Here is a 19,513-nt window from a genome sequence, read left to right as displayed (position 1 = left end):
ACAGGGTGCTGCCTTGCTTATATAGAGGTGATGATCAGGTATTACATATTGGGTATGAGATAGCACATGTGGTGCACTGAACAACCAACCCTGCTTGAGTCACTGTCAGCAGAAATGCTAGTAGTGTTCATCAACACTTGATAGGCATTTCTTAAAGCCTTCTGTGGTGTTTGTCGATCACATTTAGCAAGGAGTCATGGATTATCCCAGAGCAAATTTTGAACTATTAGAAGAATGCGGTGATAAGCTGAAAATATTTTCTAATTAATAGTCAATTCTTTCCCAACCAATTCCACTGGCAGTCTTTAGCAACTGAAATCAGCCCTCAAATAAATTATATTGTTTAGCAAAAGAAAGAGGGGGAGGCTTCTGGAAAATGTAGACACAGCAGCATAGCACATAAAGAAAATGAAGGTGGAAGTTTCACCTATTTTCAGCACCTTTTCAAAAACAGCCAGTCCAAAGAAATTTTAAGCTGTCATTAGTATTTGAATACGTTACAAATAGGCACAATGTTCTTTATGTCTAGGAAGCCTAAAGAGATTCTTGACAGATGCAAGACTTACTCACAGTGATTACAATGTCAGCATGTTAAGATAGCATACTGGTATTGAATGTAAATGCAAATATTTCCCATCAATTGCCACCTGTACTTGGAAGTAGCTAGGTCTTTTGCACAGGGTCACCCAGCTGTCTGATTTCTGTTCTCTTTACCAGTCATGCATTCAAAAATGCAAACTATAAGAGTAATAGCGGATATGAAGTTGCTGTATCAAGGATAAAAACATTTCCATTAATGATATGAATTATACAGAGGAACGAAGGAAGGTATTGCTGCCTTAGTGTTACTCAGTTGTTTGAAGAAACCAAAGAAATTCAGCCATTCTAGAGATGCTGGAGTTCTGTGTTCCAGAACCTAGATCCCATTGAAATCATAACAACATAAACATTTACTTTAAGGACAAAACCAGTATTAATTTATATGCAATTTGTCCTTATAATTTCCTTTGCTTTTGATCTGTCTTTTTTTTCTTGTTATTACTGTCATATAATGCTTTTCTTTTTATTAGAAACTACCTTCTTTCCCATGCAAAATAACTCAGAACAAGATGTGCTAGATTCTTTACGGGGCTTTTGAGTAAGATGCACTTGTATCTGCACAGAACCGTGGATACTTCGTAGTCAGCTTCCTCTTTACTGAACTCTTGTAATATAACTGCAACTGTGAGACTAAGATTAGGTAAAACATTCCTATGATTTAAAAAATCTTTCACTGACTAGATATTCCAATCTGATTGTGACCTACAGATTGGCAGCTACAATAAATTGCAAGTATGTAATTATATTTTTTGTATTATATTTGAAATTTATCTGCATTCTGGGATTGGTCCCTCGCATATTAATTGCTTGAGGCTTATGGTCTGATTTAATAGCTGGCAGACATCTCCAATGAACAGCTGCTCCAGCTGCACCGTGGCTAAAAGTTGCCATGCCATTTTTCTCTTATTTCTTTAGAGCAAGGAACCAGAAACATCACCCCAACCCATAATTTAACAGTCAGCATAGCCATGGTCTCAAAAAGGGAATAATTTGTTGCTGTGTCATGGAACAAGCTGAGGGGAAGTACCATTTCTACTGTGCTGATCTGACAATATTGCACCTTACTCAGAGCAAGCTGTGCAGTCACATTTGGTTATTTTAAGGGCTTTTACATGTGTCTCTAGCCTCAGACTGTATTTCCCAGGATATCTTTTTGGAAGTTATTTATTGGTAGTTGACTGACTTTGCTACTTCCATAGAAATGTTATGTTTGAGAACTGTTACCTTTTCCTTTCTTCTGGTTTTGGTGAACAAGTATTTGTTCACATCCATTTGGTGCATTGTATCGTGGAAAGTAGGCAGAAGAAAAGAGTAGCACTACCAGATAACAAATAACAGTGAATTGTCTAGGATGTTATCAGAATTAGCCATACAGATATTTTGCAGCAAGTTTGTTCTTCAGTCTTCAAGGTAGAATTTAAAAAGTAACAATGGAGACGATAGGATATATTGAAAATTTTCTGGAATTTGACAATGACAATTACACAAACTGTCCACAGCTAAAAGTTTCATATTACTGTTCAGACTTTCTGTAGATAAATCGCTTTTCTTCAGTTGTTATTTGGGGCAGAGCAGATGAGTGTTTGTGGATGTGAGTGTGATTATTTATTATAGTGTTGGCACTCCACTTTTAATTCAGTTGGTTTCATTTCAGACTTTGTCCAGACAGCTTGCAGTTCTCCTTTGAGCATAGTTTGTCTATGAATGGGCGTAAATATATATTGGATTCAGGAAGCAACCAAACCACAAGGACTGAGCCATTGCCAGTTGTGAAATCTTAGGACCAGAAAAGATTGGTCAAGTGACAGCTTGATTCTAAATATTTTTTTTCTTATAAATGCTGCTTTTCAAACAGCTACCTTTGTAGAAGGTTATCTGGACTCTTGCTTCCCCTGCAAAATCCATTATCTGACACGTATTGTTTTCAGATGTTTCATTTTACTTAAACGTAGCAGAACAGATGTACTTTTCTCAGTTTATTTGTATGTGATGATCATTCTTTCCAGTCATGGAAAAAAGCTGGAAAAAATTGTAGTCACAGACATTGTCCAAAACAAATGAGCCCAGTTGTAGTCTCTAAGTGTTTTCTGATGGGAGCTCTGACTTTACAAATATACTTACATTGAATTTCATGCTGAGAAACAAGTGCACGAGGATTCATTGGTGGAAGTGACATTGCTCAGTAGAAAGCAAAATTAAACCTAATGGGGAGGAAGATGGAGATTTCATAACAGTTTAAGTAACAGCTCGCTCCATTCTTACATAAACACTTTTTTTAATAGACTATTGAATATGTTATGTTAATCTTTGCTCATAGAAAGGTGTGCATCAAGAAACAATTTCTGTAAGATGTTTATGTAAAGTAAGACAAAACTATTACAGCCTTCAAAATAATGTCGCTTGTTTTGGGATGGAAAAACAATCTATTCAACAGTTATAAAGACTCTAGAAGTTTGTGCTATATTTCCCTAGTAGATTATTTTATTTAGGTAGCTTTAGAGCTAGCAATCAAGACGTACTTAAAACACTTTATCATGTAATTTTATCTAGGTCTCTAGAAAATTACATAGAAATAAAAGATACGTTAGATACAGCAGAAATCTCCACGCACAGGATTTATTAGCAAGTGTAAGTATTATTAGATGAAAAAAGCTTGGTCATAAGCTGAACAGAGAGCTTAATTAATCTGTCTTTCAGCCAAAGCTTTGTTTCATTTCTAAGCATAATGTGCCAATTCCTGTTCTAGTCTAGGTGTCTTTATAGAGACCAGGATTCCTTCAGTGTAAGATGAGGTACATAACATGGTTTTACAGTAGTGCAAAGACACGGCCTAACTGGAGCCAAGAGGTATACAGTTTCCTTTGTTTTCTTTCTTGGACATTTATGTCAGTCACATTAAGAAGTTACTCCGAGTGTCCTGGACAGCAACCTACCATTTCTCAAATGTATAATATAGCCATCTTTGTTTAAGTTTAATGTAAATTACGAAATATTAGTAAGAGAAATTAAGTTCTTGGCTTTTTAAGAACTTGTAAAGACTAGAATGTCCAGAAGCAGAGTAAATTATAGCAAGAAAATATTTTCATATATTTCCTTTTCCAAATTGAGATTACTTATCGCTGGACTGTCAAGAGAAGTCTGTTCTTAGAAAGTCTATAGCTTAAAACACATTTAAGAATCATGGACCTTAACCCAGCTGTAACACAGGGCTATTGAAGTTACATCTTTTTCCTACCGTCTCAGTGTGACGATGATGATTTTCCAAGAAAATCAAAAGGTTAAAAAAAAAATATGCAAATATCCTCTTCACCATTCTGTTTCTCTATTCCCAATTCTAGGTCTGTGAATATTCAGATGGAACCAAGTCCTTGAAGCTAGGAGACTTTGGACTGGCAACTGTGGTTGAAGGACCTTTATATACCGTTTGTGGTACGCCCACATATGTGGCTCCAGAAATCATTGCAGAGACAGGGTGAGGATAAGTAACTTAAGACATAGGTCTTGTAACCAGATATTTTTGGCAGGTAGCTCCTCACTGCTGTAAGAACTAGAATGCTCTAATAGGATGGTCCCTCTAATAGGATGGTCCTCCATCTCTTTTAACCAAAATAATTATGAGAAAACTGGCAGCATTCAGCTCCTGAAGGAGGCCAATTTCCCCATTCACCCTGTTGGTTTAATTAAACAACCCCATTTTTCTGTATTTAAACAGGTGGGTGCATAAATACAAAATAATTTTGTGAAATGGCAGAACTTAACCAGTCTTCTATCCTACTAGACAAGAGCTCTCCATTTCATCTTAGCTGAATCTTGCTTTAACTGTGACTTCGATCCTCCTAATGGAGGAAGGTTTGTTGCATTGTTTCAAGCATTGTTCAGTGCATTTGTCATATTGACAAATACTTCAGCGCTGCAGTGATCTCAAATGTCAAAGTGCATTTCATCAGCATGGTTTACATTTGGACAAACTGAAGCTACTGAATAGGAAAAGAAATAAGAAAAAAAAAGATCTCTTGTTGACCTCTAGTGCTTTAATTTCTGTGCTTTAAAAGAAAGGTGCAGTTCTTTATCCCTGTGTTACTCATTCATTTAGGAAACTGGAGAATCTTTCTTGTTGCTTAGCAACACATAATAATGTCAGAGGTAGTTACTCCGGTGTGGGGACTAGGGCGCATCCTTGTCTTTTATCGTCAGTGTTTCTGGATTGGGAAACTGTGATGCTGAATTGAATCGGGGTAGTGAGGGGGGCAGGGAAGGAATTCTGTGGAAAATGATGTTATCAGGGCTTCCTAAGTGTGTGAAGGACCCTAAGTAAAATCCACCTCATCAGCAAGTAATTTATAGTAGGATCGCAATGCATGTTCATGTAATTTTCATCAACTGTTTGATTGAAATGAGTTTTATTTTTCAACTGAGCACAAGTAACGCAATCTTGTTTCCTCAGATATGGCTTAAAGGTAGATATTTGGGCTGCAGGCGTGATCACATACATACTGTTATGTGGATTTCCACCTTTTCGCAGGTGAGTGTCGCTGTACCTCCTTTCTGTAAGTAAGCCTTATCTGTCTCCTTGGAAAAGGTGCCTTGGAAAAAAAATGGATTAGACTGATACATTTCCTTTACCTGCTTGGTCCTTTATAAAATTGGTTTCAGTTGTCTCTCTTGTCATGTTTTGGGATTTTATTTCTTTAATTTTCTATAGGAGCAGCTGGCTTACTGCTGTGTTCAGGGATGTGGTGTGAGAGCCTAGTTACATTTCCTTTTGTCTGCTACATTGGAGCTAGTTAAATGAATGAGTATATTTTGCCCTCTTGTGTTTCTGCTTGGACACAGCATCTTACTGATTTACTGTTAAGGGAAAAAAAGTTAATAGTATACTGAGGTGAAGGGAAGAATTTATTTATGTTGCATTTTTAATTTTGTTAATCTTCTTTGGCAAGTTTCATATGGCTGATGAAGTTTGTTAACATGATTCTCGCTGCTTAATATCCCAGTATGCATAAAGTCTACTAAAGTCAGATGGATGTGCTTTGCTCCTCGGTAATTTTTGTTGCCAGGGAATGAGAAGGAATTAGCACATTTTAATCAGGAATTCTCCCCTTCCCGTTATTCTTGCAAATAGTGTTTGTCTGTTTTTACAGCAAAACACCTACTTTAACTAAAAATCACCAGACCAAATATATTGCAAAGAATACATTATAAATTATAGTCAATGGAAAAGTTATCATTTAGTTTTGGTATTTGTTTTTTGCATGTTATTAGTGTGCTTAAAACTAAAAAACATGTTTTGAAAGCTATATTATACAAATAAATTACAATTGCTTCAAATAGAGTTTGGGCTGACAAGGCAAAATGTCCATACTATGCTATCAGAATCAGGACTTAATAAAAGGTTAACAAGTATTTGTTGCAAAACCAACTCAAAACTACGTTGTTTATAACAGAGTTTGAGTGGATGTTCACAGTAGTTGGGGTCAACAAACAATTTAAAAACAAACAAACAAACAAACACAAAAACACTGCCTCTGCTTCCTGAATATTTATGATACCATACTTTTGATAAAAAGGTACTTATCCCCTCAGTAACCTGCCAGTACTCAGTGGATCATGTGTTTTCCATATCATCTCTTTAACTTTTGAAAATTCTCCTGTTGCACTAGCTTAGTAGAAGAGGCTCGTTTCACTACACTTCTTCCCCTGTCGTAGTCTTTTTGTGGCAGGTCCTTTAGAGGTAGGCTGGCAAGTGACTTATTTTTGAATCACCTTTACTGTCGCTGCATGATGTGTTAGCTATGTAGTCTCTATTCCAGTAGAAGTATTATTTTTCTGTTCTTATCACTCCTGATAGTGTAACTATGGCAAAAACCTCAGAAGTACTGCCACTATATAAGCCTGCAAATTATGTGCTTGTAATAATTGATAAAACATCATTTCTGTTCCATTTCAAAATCAAATTAAAAAAAAACAACTCATGCCAGACTTCTTTCTTCTGATCTTTTTAAATTGTTGCTGTTCTACAGTGAAAACAACCTTCAGGAAGACCTTTTTGATCAGATACTCGTTGGGAAGCTGGAATTTCCTTCACCCTACTGGGATAACATCACTGATTCAGCAAAGGTATGATACATTGTCTAACATGGAAAACAGTTTCTGACAAGCCACTGAAAAGACTGTATCCTGTTGAAAATGCAGAACAGAAGATTCAGAACAGACTTACCTGCTCTTCCAGCTGCTGTGCCTTTTTAGTTAGCTTAATAGTGCTTGATGAAAGCTCGGGTTTAGCAGACCTACTATCATGTTATTGTCTGAGTGAATAAGTAAGTATAGCAAAATGGCAATTGCATTCAGTGAACATCATGTTGTTGGGTTTACTTAATGAAGGACCATTTATAGCAGGTTCAGTACTTCCACTATGACATAACCATCTCCGGATTTTCCCCTCCAGACATTCTTTTAAAAGAAGAATGATTGCTACGTGGACCGAATACAATTGACATAATTTTTCCTATTTTACCACTTATTTTACTCAACTTTCCAAGAGTTGCAGCCAGCTTATTTGCCATTGCTAATAGTTCTTGTGTTATCATTGACGTTTGTGTTTAAAATGATTGATTCTGTAGGATAAAGGTTTCAAATGTTAAACCCCACTTGTCAAGTTAATTCAGGTAATGTTCTCTAAATGATGTCTAAAGATTCTCATTAGCACACAGAGGTTATTTATTATCCAGCTAATGAGAAGTTGCATTTTTTCCTGAATTTCTCAATGGCTGTTACCTGAAAAGAGAGCAAATTTATTGATTTGCCAGTGTTTCCCAAGCTCCAGTCACCTCCTACTCTTCCAGACTTTCATTAAGAACAAACAAGGCCCTCAATCTTGGTACTAGAAGCCATCTTTCACTTCAGATTTACACAGCCTAAGTGATGTGGCTGGTTGAGAAACCTCACGGTTTGTATGTTATTTGCATGAAGAAGCCTTTTCTCAAAACTGAAATGATGACTAGTCTTCTTGAAGTACTTTTAAGGAGTGCATATGACTGGCAATTTGGAGGTTATAAAAAGTTTTTGAAAGGGGAATTTGGCTCTAATTACATGAATTTGTTCATAAGGTAGAAGGAAATATTTGTATTGATAGGCTTGTAGAACCAGGAATTACACCAGTAAATTAGCTGTTAGTTACATAGCAATAAACAATTGAAGAAAGTTGGGGGGGGGGGGGGGGGTGATTGTTTTATTTTTAAATTCTACTTGTCTGCTTTGCAATAATGACCTCTTTAAGCTTTATCATATCCATAAGCAACATAGCTTTACCATTAACAAAAAGTCCACGGAGGCATTTGATAAAGCTGAAGACACCTGCTCTAGTGACTCTAAAACATGATTAAAGCTGCAAACAAATCATAATGAAAACCACAATCCCTTTTTTTTTTTTTTTTTGATTTAATCATGTAATTAAGTATTTTCCCCTACTTATCTGCCTTTTCCTACACTGGATGATTCTGAGCTGACAAATTGAGTTAAATGTCCTTTTATTCTTCTAGTGGAACACACAGGAGAATGTAGTTTTAAAATAACTTCAACTGTTTCTTGAATTTCTGATGAAGTTTCTTACCTCTGATTTGTCCTCTTTACGTACGGTGACTATGTACGCTGCCCATAGAGGAATCATGTCTGTCCCAGGTTTGTTTTCATTCTGGTCCCCTGCACGAGGGGAGAACAAATTGGAACATTATCGCTGATGTTTGCAATGATTACTTTTTGTCTGGTTTTAAAAGAGTCGGTGAATCATGAATACAATAGTAGTTGCACTGAGAAGAATTCAATGCAGATAGCTCTTTTCTATTGTAATGCCCTTCCCCATTCCACTCAAACTCTTATTTTTCTTTTTTCTTCTCCTCTCCAAAGGAGTTAATTAGCCTGATGTTACACGTGAATGCTGAAGCTCGATATACAGCTGCACAAATCCTAAGCCATCCTTGGGTGTCAGTGAGTAAAGTATATTTTTTTTTGTCTCTAATTTAATATTAAATCTATAAAACTAAATATTACAGTGTAATTCTCAGAAGCAGCAACATGATTCTGCTATGCCCATTTCTGTTTATTGAACCACTAGTCCCTTTTCCAAATGTTAAAGAGTTTAGCACAAGTCTGAAGTAAGCTACAGCTCTTAACAGTTCTGTTAGCTACTGTGCTCTAAAAGAATAGAGCAACTATTAATAAACTATTATTAACTATTGTTATTTATTAACTATTAATAAAGAATTATTGTGCACGTTGACATCTTGCTGCAATGCTACTTAAAAGAAATTACTATTGCCTATTTTTTCACAAGAGAAATAAAATTAGTAAATAATATATTATTTTTCACGTAAGCACTAAGCTGATGACAGCCAGGTACTTCATCTTTTTGAACTGCAGCAAGAAGGAACACCAAAGTGCACTGCTTACTGATTTAAAATCCTGTTTTTATTAATAAATATTAGGTTTACATGTATATAGCCAACCGTTATTTCCACACACATTTTAAAAGAGAGACCAATATGATATATGGAGTTCCCTCAAACATGAGAAAACAACTGTAATGATTATTTCTCTTCGTAACAGCTCCTTTCAAATGTACTTATGGCACTGTATTTTGTTTCCACGTTTTTGGGGATGTGATGGGCCATTTAAAATCTTGATATAAATAAAACCAACTGACAAATATGCTTTTTATTTTTAACATTATAGTTAATGCTTGAATAAAACTTAAAATAGTGGGACAAATTCATGGACTGAGAGTATACAGTATCACATGGCGTTTTAAGAAATAGGTCATAAATAAAACAGCAGCTGCTACGTTCCTTTCCTATGTAATTTCTCTTAACCAGTTTGAACCATAGCTCATCTATGAGAGGGCATTCTTTTTGGGCTGCTTATCTAAATGATTACTTCAGAGGAAGTACCTCCAGATAATATACAAGTTCTCTTTTGCTCAGTTACGTTAAATGTTTTATTACTATTTCCTAGCTTCACTATTACGTTTGTTCTTGCACAGGATGATGCTTCCCAGGAGAATAATATGCAAGCTGAAGTAACAGGTAAACTGAAGCAGCACTTTAACAACACCCTTCCCAAGCAAAACAACACATCTGCTGGGGTTTCTGTCATCATGGTAAGTGAAATTAAATGGTTTTATACATTCTATATTACACTTCACAATTTTTCTAACAGTGCTCTATGAGCGTGTGTGGTGCAAGAATAGCAAAAGCAAAGCTAGAATAGTCTCTAATTCTAGTTTTTATCTGTGTATTGTGTGGATTCTCCCATCATCGCTTGAGAGCAACCAAGTCTACCACAGCGTGCTAGCTGAGCTATAAAAGCAAGCTTTCAGATACGTGTTAACACTAAGTAGTAGTATGTTGAAATGGAGTTTATATGATTTGAAATTATTCATTATAAAAGCTGCAATATTGTTTTTAATCATATTAATCACTAGTTAGCTAAGTTGGCTCTTCCCAGATGCCAAACCAATGTTTGATCCTGAGCATGCTGTTGTTCAATACTATGCTTGTGGGGAAACCAGAATCCCTTTTGGACATTTTTCATAATATTGAATATTTACCACATTAATTTTGTCCCAGTCTAACCACATATATGTTCCCTAATGGGGAACTTTATTCAAAGCATATGAAGGAACCCTGATGATATAGCTTAACTTACATAAGCAGTACTTACAGCAGGCAGATATATGAATCATGGTAAAGGAAATGCAGTTGAGTTCACTGTTGTCAGTTCTCAGAACTGCACTCGTAATTGACCAGTCACTTTGGCAGAGAAACAGTCAACAGTTCTAGAGGCTGAACTGCCATTCTTGTCTTATTGCTGTCCATTGTGGTTTAATGCAAGGGTGCACACTGTGCACAGAATATCTTCCATTATTAAAAGAAAAATAAAGCCATTGCTGATAGTAATGTACCAGTGACTTTCTTCCCTGATAGGCTTAATTACTTGAAGTCCACCCCACTTATGCTACCAAAGAGTTGTTCTTATCAGCTTAGAGTAGACAAATTTAAATAACATGTCTGCATATATATAAACTTTTGAAAATGCATTTATATGAATTAAATAGGCAAAAGATCTAACATGGAAAGGTGGTAACAAAATAAAAATGAGAGAAGTCAGAAAATGTGTTTCAGGTTCATGCTGTTGTCTGCATTTCATTTGACAGTTTGACTTGACAGTTTGAGAGGGACTTCAGAGCTTCATTCTTTATACTGTTGAGACTATGGATAAGCCTGAAGCCGAAAACTGGTATAAAATGCACTATATGTAATAAGAGCAATTTTAATTCTAACTCTCAGCCCCTCTCCAACTTGCATGCCACTTAAGCCTATCTCAGATCTCTGACACAGCGTAGCTTCTGGCTTCTTATTGGTGTAGATTTTTTTCCTGATTCTGTTACTACTGACATCTCATCAGCCAGGAAAGTACACGTCGTTAAAACTTATATTTTAATTTTCCCTTTTTCTGCCTTAGTTCCTCCTAACCGGCATGGAGGGATGTAAACAATTAATTATTTAGCTCTGAATGCAGCTCCCAGTTACTGCTGAAGGGAAACATCTCGTTCAGAAAAGAGCGTAATCTAATGAGAGTTAAGCCCCCAGTTTGTTTTTCTTGCCCTGGTTTATCTTGAGCACTGAAATTTAGTTATCTTCAAGTTAACAAGGTCTTCACTTGTACTAGAAATCATCACTTAAAAACATTCAGACAAGCACAGTATTGTAATTCTCGTGTATTGCAGTGCATTGCTAAATCAGCAATATATATTTAACAGAATCCCTTTTAGCATCACTTCATTCAAATATTGTCATCTGGCCAATGCAGATAATACCACCATGTGGCAGATAAGTAAAACTGCACATACCTACTTCAGTGTTCTTGCACAGGAGACTTTCTGCCCCTAAAAGCATGTTGCTGTTAACTCATTACTGATTTTTTTTTTGTCAGTTTATAAATGTTCTGTTAATCTAAATTTGCTGCAATTGTGTTAGTTCTGCTTAAAGTAAGTCTAGTTTCTGTCCCTTGCTTCCTTCCTTTTTCCTCCTTTCCCAATGCCTGCATTGCTTTCTTCTGAGTAGGTCCAAGGCAATGGTACGTACTAACTGCAGTGCTTTGTTCTGCTGCACAAAAAATACATGTGCTCTGTTTGTCACAAGGAAAAAGGAGAAATAGTTCAGCCAGTCTGAAGTGGAAAGAGCTTTACCACCACACAAAAATGCTAAAATAAAATCTTCTCAATACTTGCAAAGGAGTTTTCTATATTAAGAGATGGATATTTGAAATTTGCTAGGCTAGCACTAATATAACTAGTTATTTCTTACCTCCTCAGACATATCTTAGCCTATTCCCCTTAGAGCAATTTTGTATATATGTACATCTTAGAATATCTGAAAGCAATAGAAAAAGTACACATCAGCTCTTGTTCACACCACAAAGCTACAACACTGGATACCCTTCTATGTCCAGAGAACAGACTGACAGCTGGCACACGTTCCTTGTGAACGTGACACAGAGTAGCCCAAACTAACAAAATGTAGAATTGCTTGATGAAAGAAAAGGTGGGAATTCTATGAAGAAACCAAAACCAACAAAACTAAAACCAAACTACTGAAATAAGAATTTTCATAAAATATTGTTGCCTCAGCCATCATGTGTAACAGAGCTAGTCAGAAGGTAATCCTAACTTAACAAGTCCTAACTTAACAAAAATTTTTCTTCCTCCAGAACAGTGAAATTCAACCTCCTCTTCAGTTCTAAAAAAAATAAATAAATAAAAATCCTAAATTTTATTACATATGTTGTATTGCTATATGCAAGGTGTGAATGACTATCAGAAGCTGCTGTGAGGACAGCACCATCTGCATGAGCTGGAAGTACTTCCTTTCCTTTCCATTTTTAAATACCTTGCCTTGCCACTCAAACAGTAGGAACCTATTTATTCACAATTCTTTTTCCAGCAAGTAAAAGAGGAAATGCAAGCCTGCCTGCATAGCAGCTACGTTGATAATGGTAAAACTAGTGCATGTCATAGCTAATCTCAAAAGTCTAGCTACAGTTCAGCTAGACATTCCCTTGCATGCTTCATTTGCAAAGTTGATTGCTAGAAGTAGAGAATTCAATTGGGAACTATTGAATTTTCTCCTTGTGCCTGTATGCATGTAGACTTCTGTTGTAACTTGAAAATCAGAACAAAAGAAACCCCCTCACTTTAAAATACTTAACCCTTGCCTTTTAGGGGCTCTTATCCTCAGTACTAGGGGCTAAAAAGCCTGTCAGGAAGGCCTTGCAGGGAGGAGGGGCATCACCAGGCTGCTGGATGATTCCCACCTAGCCTGCTCATATAGCATGCAAAAAGAGTTAACAAAACACAACAGAAAGCAGAGTTAAGAATGAAAAATACAGGAAAGAGATCTTTGTACCTCCAGTGTGCTGGATAAGAGGCAGGTGTAGGAGCCCTTGTCATTGATCCAAAACAGTAATTTGAATCACTGGTGTTAAGGAAAATCTAACATGGATCGATGTCTTCTATCTGTTCTACTCAGAAGGAACTGACCCATTCCCAGAGCCAATTGTCAGTAGGAAGGGTAGTGTTTTCCAGAAGGAGAGAATAGAGTAAACTGGCTCTAGCTTTTTCTTGAGTTTTAATCGTTATATAAAGTAAAATAGTTCTAGCAGGAGATTCTGAGTGAGATCAATTCCAGAACAACCTGCCCTCCATATACCTGCAAACTACAGAAGTCCTCTACTTGAGAAACTGGAGATGCCAGTCCAGCTCTCTTTGCCAAAGTCAAGTAAAAGAGAAATTTGAATTTCAGTACCCTGTAATGAAAGTTTAGCTACATGATCAATTTGGAGAGAGGATATTACTTTTTCTCTGCCTTGTCCTTGGTGATCTTGATGCAATAAACCATGGCTCAAACACATACATACTGAGGTTAACTTGTATCAGAAAATTATTTCAGTATCAAAACAACAAATTTTAGTAAACAGCGTATTAGACCAATTCCACTAATACATAGAAATTATCACATTACAACAGTCTTCTGTAGCAATTTCTTTTAATTGCTCAGGAGAAGGCAGAGCACCTGATCCTACTGCACAGTTAGTACATCCCAGCTCAAAATATGACTCCAAAAAACAGTGTCTTGCAATGCTTACACATACATACGCAGAGGTCACTATGAAAGTGAAGCACATATTTGTACTCTGCTTTTAACTTCAAGTATCACACGTTTGTAGATTACTGTAGAAAACCCAAGATGTACTTGACTGGAATAAGCATACCTTGCACCACTCTACATCACTGAATGAACTACAAAAAACTTAATCTGTACTAATTTAAATCTGTATTATCAGTGGTAGTTAAAGCGCTTCCATGAAGCAAATGGTTAAGCCAAGACTTACAGGGTTTTATAATGATCAATATAAGCCTTCAAGCTGTGAAACAAGACCCATTGTGCTGTCCCTCCAAGTCTTAGAAAACAATGCTGAAAGACAGTTTTGACACAGGCACTACAAGATTTCCCTCTAGGTCACTTCAAATATCCTCCTAGAAATGAAACATTACACTGTGGTTTAATATAAGATTGCAGTAGCCCTCAGAGGCTATGAAAGTTGTCTGATTCAGCAGACACCACAGACTCTAAGATAATCCACCTATTGCACTACGGTGTTCTCAGTTTCCAGGATAACCTCTTCTTCATTAAACCTGTGCATTTTCAGGTATAGCATTCAGACATTAACATGGTTTTGCTACTGTATTCTGTCAGTTGAAGGAGAGCTCACCTTCCTTCTTTCAACAAGAAAAGGATTCTACTTAGAAATAGAAAAATTCCTTACATTTTCATCTGTCACCCTCAAAAACTGATACAGTTCCGTTCCTTGTGGTTATAGAAACATATATTTAAATTATATGTTTAAACTAAAAAGTATTATATTACTTCCTGTATTCACACAACTGCAGGTACATAAATTTTGCTAAAAGCTAGTATGAAGAGTTCAGACTATATGACAACCGCTTTTTTTTTTTTTTCCACATCAGACTTGCAAGATAAAATTGTCAGCTTGTACCATCACAGCAAACATAGGTCTAGAATATGCATTTTCTAATGACTGCACCATAAAAACCTACATTTAAATAAGATTTCTAATTTTATTTCTCCTTTTTTCTGCCTCTAATGCATGCCCTTGATGTCTTGTAGATTATTTTAACCCTGAAGTTACCTCAGGGATTTGATTTAACTGCTGGTTTTTATATTTTGCCATGGGTTTCTTGTTTGTTTTTAGAACACAGCTCTAGATAAAGAGAGTCAGATTTTCTGCAGCAAGCGCTGTCAGGACTCCGATAGAGCTGGAACGGAGACAGCTTCTGCAATTACTGCTGCAGCTGATGATCCTCGTGTGACTGGGTCCAAGACCCTCCTCCCTGCTGCTTCTGAGCCAGTCAGATCCCCCTCGCTCCCCACCTCAGTGTCTCCTGAGTTTGCTGGGGATCAGCTTGGTGTGTAGGACTGATTAAACCAAGTGCAACTGAAGCTCCCTGCACTCTTGCCACAGTTACTCTTCGTTTCATATGATGGTTCATTTCCAGTTTTCTTGCACCCTCCTGTGGCAAGCTCAGGGCAGGCTCTGCCATGAGAGACTGAAATTCTAACGGCGGGTGAACAAATGTGGTCCTCTGAGTGCTCTTTGCCCTCGGTCTGTTGAACATCAGTAGGGAGAAAGATTCTGGTAATGTTAGATGATTTTTAAGTTACCTGTGTTAGTTTAATTTACTGCATTCACACAGCCTTGGGCTCTGTAAGTAGACTAACTTAACTGTGTAGCTAACCATATTTTTATATAGGCATTTGAGATGCTGAACAGTTGCCAGGCTTTGCTTCTAGCAGCAGGCCCCATTCAGTTCTTTTGATGAGGATTCTCAGAAAAGCAAGAGAGGAAGACAAGGGAAGAAAACTTACATTCACCTTCTATTCCGATGCCTCTACTTTTAGTCAAGTTTCTACCGAACTTGAAGAGGCATATTTTCACAAAAAAAAATAATAAATTAGTGTACTAACTGTAAAATATCATGAGGCAAACACTGGAGATACAGGGAAAGATGGTAATTTTTGCATAAAGTTTGTTTAGACTTGCAGGCTGCAGGGTAGTGCTTAGATAATGCGAATTTAAATAAAGTGACTTGGGATATGAACATGAGCACTGGACATTTATTTGTAATGAAGACTGGAGTCAAGGAAGCCTTTTTGTTCAAGCTGTTTTCTATCCTAATCACAAATGTCGCATCCATACCTTTCTCCAGAGTCAGGCTACAATAAAATGACTTTGGAGCTGTGAACGGAGAGCCTGCTGCATGTCATCTAAGCTAGGATGGATGGAGCAGTTCCTAGTTCTAGGGCAAGCTGCTAGAGGAGCTACTACAAATGGCCTCAAAAAAAAGCTACCCACAAAAAGTAGCTGTCAGAGGTTTGTCAGTGCTATCCCCCTATTCACCTGGTGCAGGCACTGGAAACAAGGATCGGGGAGCAGCTATCCTTAATCTGCAGTCACAGGTAGATGAGGTTTTATCTTTGCCATACTGCTTAGTTCAATATTGTATCTATTCAGCTTATTCTTTTCCTTTGCTCGTTCTTATGAATTGGTCATAGATCATTTTCTTTCTTAGCTATACTTTCTACTAGAATTGTAAAAGAAAGACCTGCAATAAACTTTCTAAAATTAAAACCCTTGGTCATTTATTTCTTTGAGAATTCAGTTATTTTGTTAGTGGAGAGACCGACCATTTAGGTACCTAGCAAGAAGATTTCATAAAACAAATCCAAGCATTTCCCATGACCTTTTAAAGTCCCTTGATATGTACAGAAGACAGAGGTAATACATAACTGACCACAAGTAATTGTCTCTTCAAAAGGTAAAGCAAAGTGCACAAAGTGCCAATTGATAACTTAAAAGTCACAGTACAGCTGAGAGATTTACAGGCATATTGACAAAAAATGCATATGAGAAGGTCATAAACTATCATAAAAATGTTGGGCTAGGTCAGGACCAAAGGACAGTTGCAACTAGCTATTGTGAGTTAACTTTTTTTTGAATGGGATCACTGGAATGATTTCAAGATGAAGGGAGACTAAGGGAATGGCCTTTGAAAAAAATTAAGTACATTTCTATTTTTGTACAGTACAACAATATGAAGATAAGCCTAATCTTACTCAGAAACTAATGAGAGTCCACAGGATAGATATGCGTATGCAATTGCTAAGTTTGGTAAGGAGTCTTGGGATAAGGTAAAGAAAAGCTGTGTAATTTCGGATGGAATGGGCTAACCCAAACACCTCCAGCAAAGAAGGGGAGCCTCTGACAGAGAAGACAGTGATGAGCTACTGAGCTGGGAGATGATTAAGGAGGAAGTAGCAGCAAAGTGATGAAGACTGGGTTATTTTAAGCTCTGTTTTTTTCTAAGAGGATTGATATTCAGCTGTGTAAGACTAGATACTTATTTTATAAAGGAAAAATTGACACAGATTAACAGAAATAGCTAAGTTGTTAGCCACAAAGCCTCATACACATAATAAAGGAAAGGACGAAAATTTAACTGATAATCAGCAGCCAGTTGAACCACTATTTTGTCACATGGAAGATTCACAGAGGAGAGGCAGCTGATAGACTAGGCCAAGACACTTAAAAGTAGTGACAACAGCTGGGAAAAACAATCATGTGGCCAACATACCAGATAAAAACGTGGGATATCTGGGCAAGATCTTAACTCAGTCCATGACCATAGGAAACTTGCATCACTTCTCCATGCCTGAATTTAACGCCACAGATGTTAAAGCTATGGGTATCACACATTTATTTTGAACATCAAAATAAAGGTGTGTCGGTTAACAATAAAACACTTACTTAACAAAGGCTCCTAAGTCCTGTTTGGTTTGTTATCTATTGCATTTTCACTTAGTCTCTCTCTTTGTCCATCACTTACTGGAAGAAGGCAAAAATTATAAAATAAAAGGTAAAACAGAACTATGCTGTCTGCTACAAAGGGAAAGTATCAGCACATAGTAACAACTAGAGAAACGTTAAATTCAAGTTATCCTTTTGTCAAGAGAGGACTGCCATGTTTTTCGTCTTATAAAAATCGCTGAAATTTAGGTACCATTTTGATAGATAGTGATTAAACACCAGCATTTTCATACACTCAACAGTGCCAGCACAACTGCCACCATGTCTAAATTAAAAAAAAAAAAAAAAGCATTATAAAAAAATCTTTTAAAAAGCCTATCTTTGTAGGTCCTTTGAATGTGAGTAGTACTTCATATGTATCCCAGTGGCTCAGTTCATGAGTCCTAGATTTCAAATCTAGAAACATAATTGAGTCTACCCTGGGTGTAAATCAACATAACACTAGGTTCATTAAGATTCTTGTCAAAATTTACCCTTATACATACACACCACATAGACTGCCATACATATACACTACAACTTACAGCCCATTCTTGGGCTTATAAAATTAATTACAATAATTGTCAGTAAGTACATTAAGGTAGAAGATGTTTTATGATGTTGGCACTATTATCCAGCACTGGCTCATGCTTACAGTCATTAAGAATATTTCCATAGCTCATTAAATCCTACCTTGCACTGTATTAACAAGCAGAGATCTTTTATTTTTAGATGCAGACATTTTTCCCCCCCCCTCCATCTCACTAAATACTTGAGGAAGAGAAGGCAGGAGAAAGCAATGACTGAATTTAATAGATTTGTGGCTTCTTCTCCTAAATTAAATATATATATTTTTAATAATTATATATGCTCTAAGTTAAAAATGTATGTAAAATACCAGAAAATACTTCCAACCTACTTTTGATTCCCACTTTTCCCTTTCTTGCCTTTAAAAAACACAACCACAGGCTTTTTGTACTATACTGGCGTGCACCCAGGATCTCATTTGATCAAACCTTTTCTATGGCTACAGTACCTCACAAAGCACTTCAGTTTCAATCCAAATTCCAAGGGTTTAATTTTACAGCCAGAGTTGTATATCACCTCTAACAATTACATTTTCCTTGTAAGGATCCCACAAATATTTATGTATTTGTTATTAAAATATTTTGATTACTCTTAAAATTAACAGTTGAACATACAGAGGACATATTTATTCCTGCAGTAATGCTATCAAAAACAAGTAGTTGTTGCAGAATAAAGGGAGTAACATTTTACAAATAATAAAATGTAAATTACATTATTTATATGGAAATAAAAATTTGACAGCCCTAGCTTTGCAGAACATGTGGAAGAAAAGGTGTGCTGACTTTGTACTTGGTGCTGTTCCAGAGCTGGATTTAGGAACAAAAAGTATGTGGTGGGGTTTGAGCTGGGGAAGGTCACTCTCTTAATCCAAGGAAGCATGTCTCCAAGTCCCCATTAATCTCTCAGAAATAGAGGTTCTAAGATTTGGGTATTTGGTAAGAAGACTACGGCAACAACATTGACTTCCAAAAGTAAACTCCACTGTCGTTTTTCCTGTCTATCTTTACTCAGAGATCATACTGAATGTATAAGAACTAGTGTGGCAAAATACACAACAAAAACTAACAGGCATCCTTCAGAAGATGCCAGACACTTCCCGTTACCTCTTGGAGGGCCCTGGTGATGCAGGAGACACTCTCCTGCACCCTGGTTTGTGCTGAGATCAGTAGCAAGATACTGTCCATGATTTCCAACAGGGATTCCCAGCTTTGGTTCCTACAAGAAGACTGTCATTTCCCTAATCTACTTGAAATCAAAAAATCATTAGCCAGGAAGCATTGACTTGATATAATGCTGTCTGTGCCCTCCTTAAAACACAGTTCAAATTCCTATTCACAGAGGTGGTTCT

At 36.7% G+C, this 19,513-nt stretch overlaps 1 protein-coding gene across 7 annotated transcripts in view; it reads left to right on the top strand.

The window, feature by feature from the left end:
* The window catches only part of DCLK2 (doublecortin like kinase 2), an 86,315-nt gene extending 69,959 nt beyond the window's left edge, over window positions 1-16,356 (top strand). For 2 of the 7 annotated variants that reach the window (XR_004253191.1, XR_004253189.1), the window contains 7 exons: window positions 3,939-4,072; window positions 5,045-5,122; window positions 6,621-6,717; window positions 8,503-8,583; window positions 9,635-9,751; window positions 10,808-10,890; window positions 14,926-14,985. Coding sequence is in view for 4 of the 7 variants with exons in the window: in XM_032186073.1 (XP_032041964.1) it covers window positions 3,939-4,072; window positions 5,045-5,122; window positions 6,621-6,717; window positions 8,503-8,583; window positions 9,635-9,751; window positions 14,926-15,147 (729 nt within the window). In the remaining 3 variants the exon portion in view is untranslated. The other 5 variants (XM_032186073.1, XM_032186072.1, XR_004253190.1 and 2 more) reach the window with 4 other exon arrangements.
* Window positions 16,357-19,513: the final 3,157 nt, after the last annotated feature.

The sequence above is a fragment of the Aythya fuligula genome, chromosome 4 (assembly GCF_009819795.1).
Source record: "Aythya fuligula isolate bAytFul2 chromosome 4, bAytFul2.pri, whole genome shotgun sequence".
NCBI classification, from domain to species: Eukaryota; Metazoa; Chordata; class Aves; order Anseriformes; family Anatidae; genus Aythya; species Aythya fuligula.
This window is presented reverse-complemented; position numbering and strand designations above follow the sequence as displayed.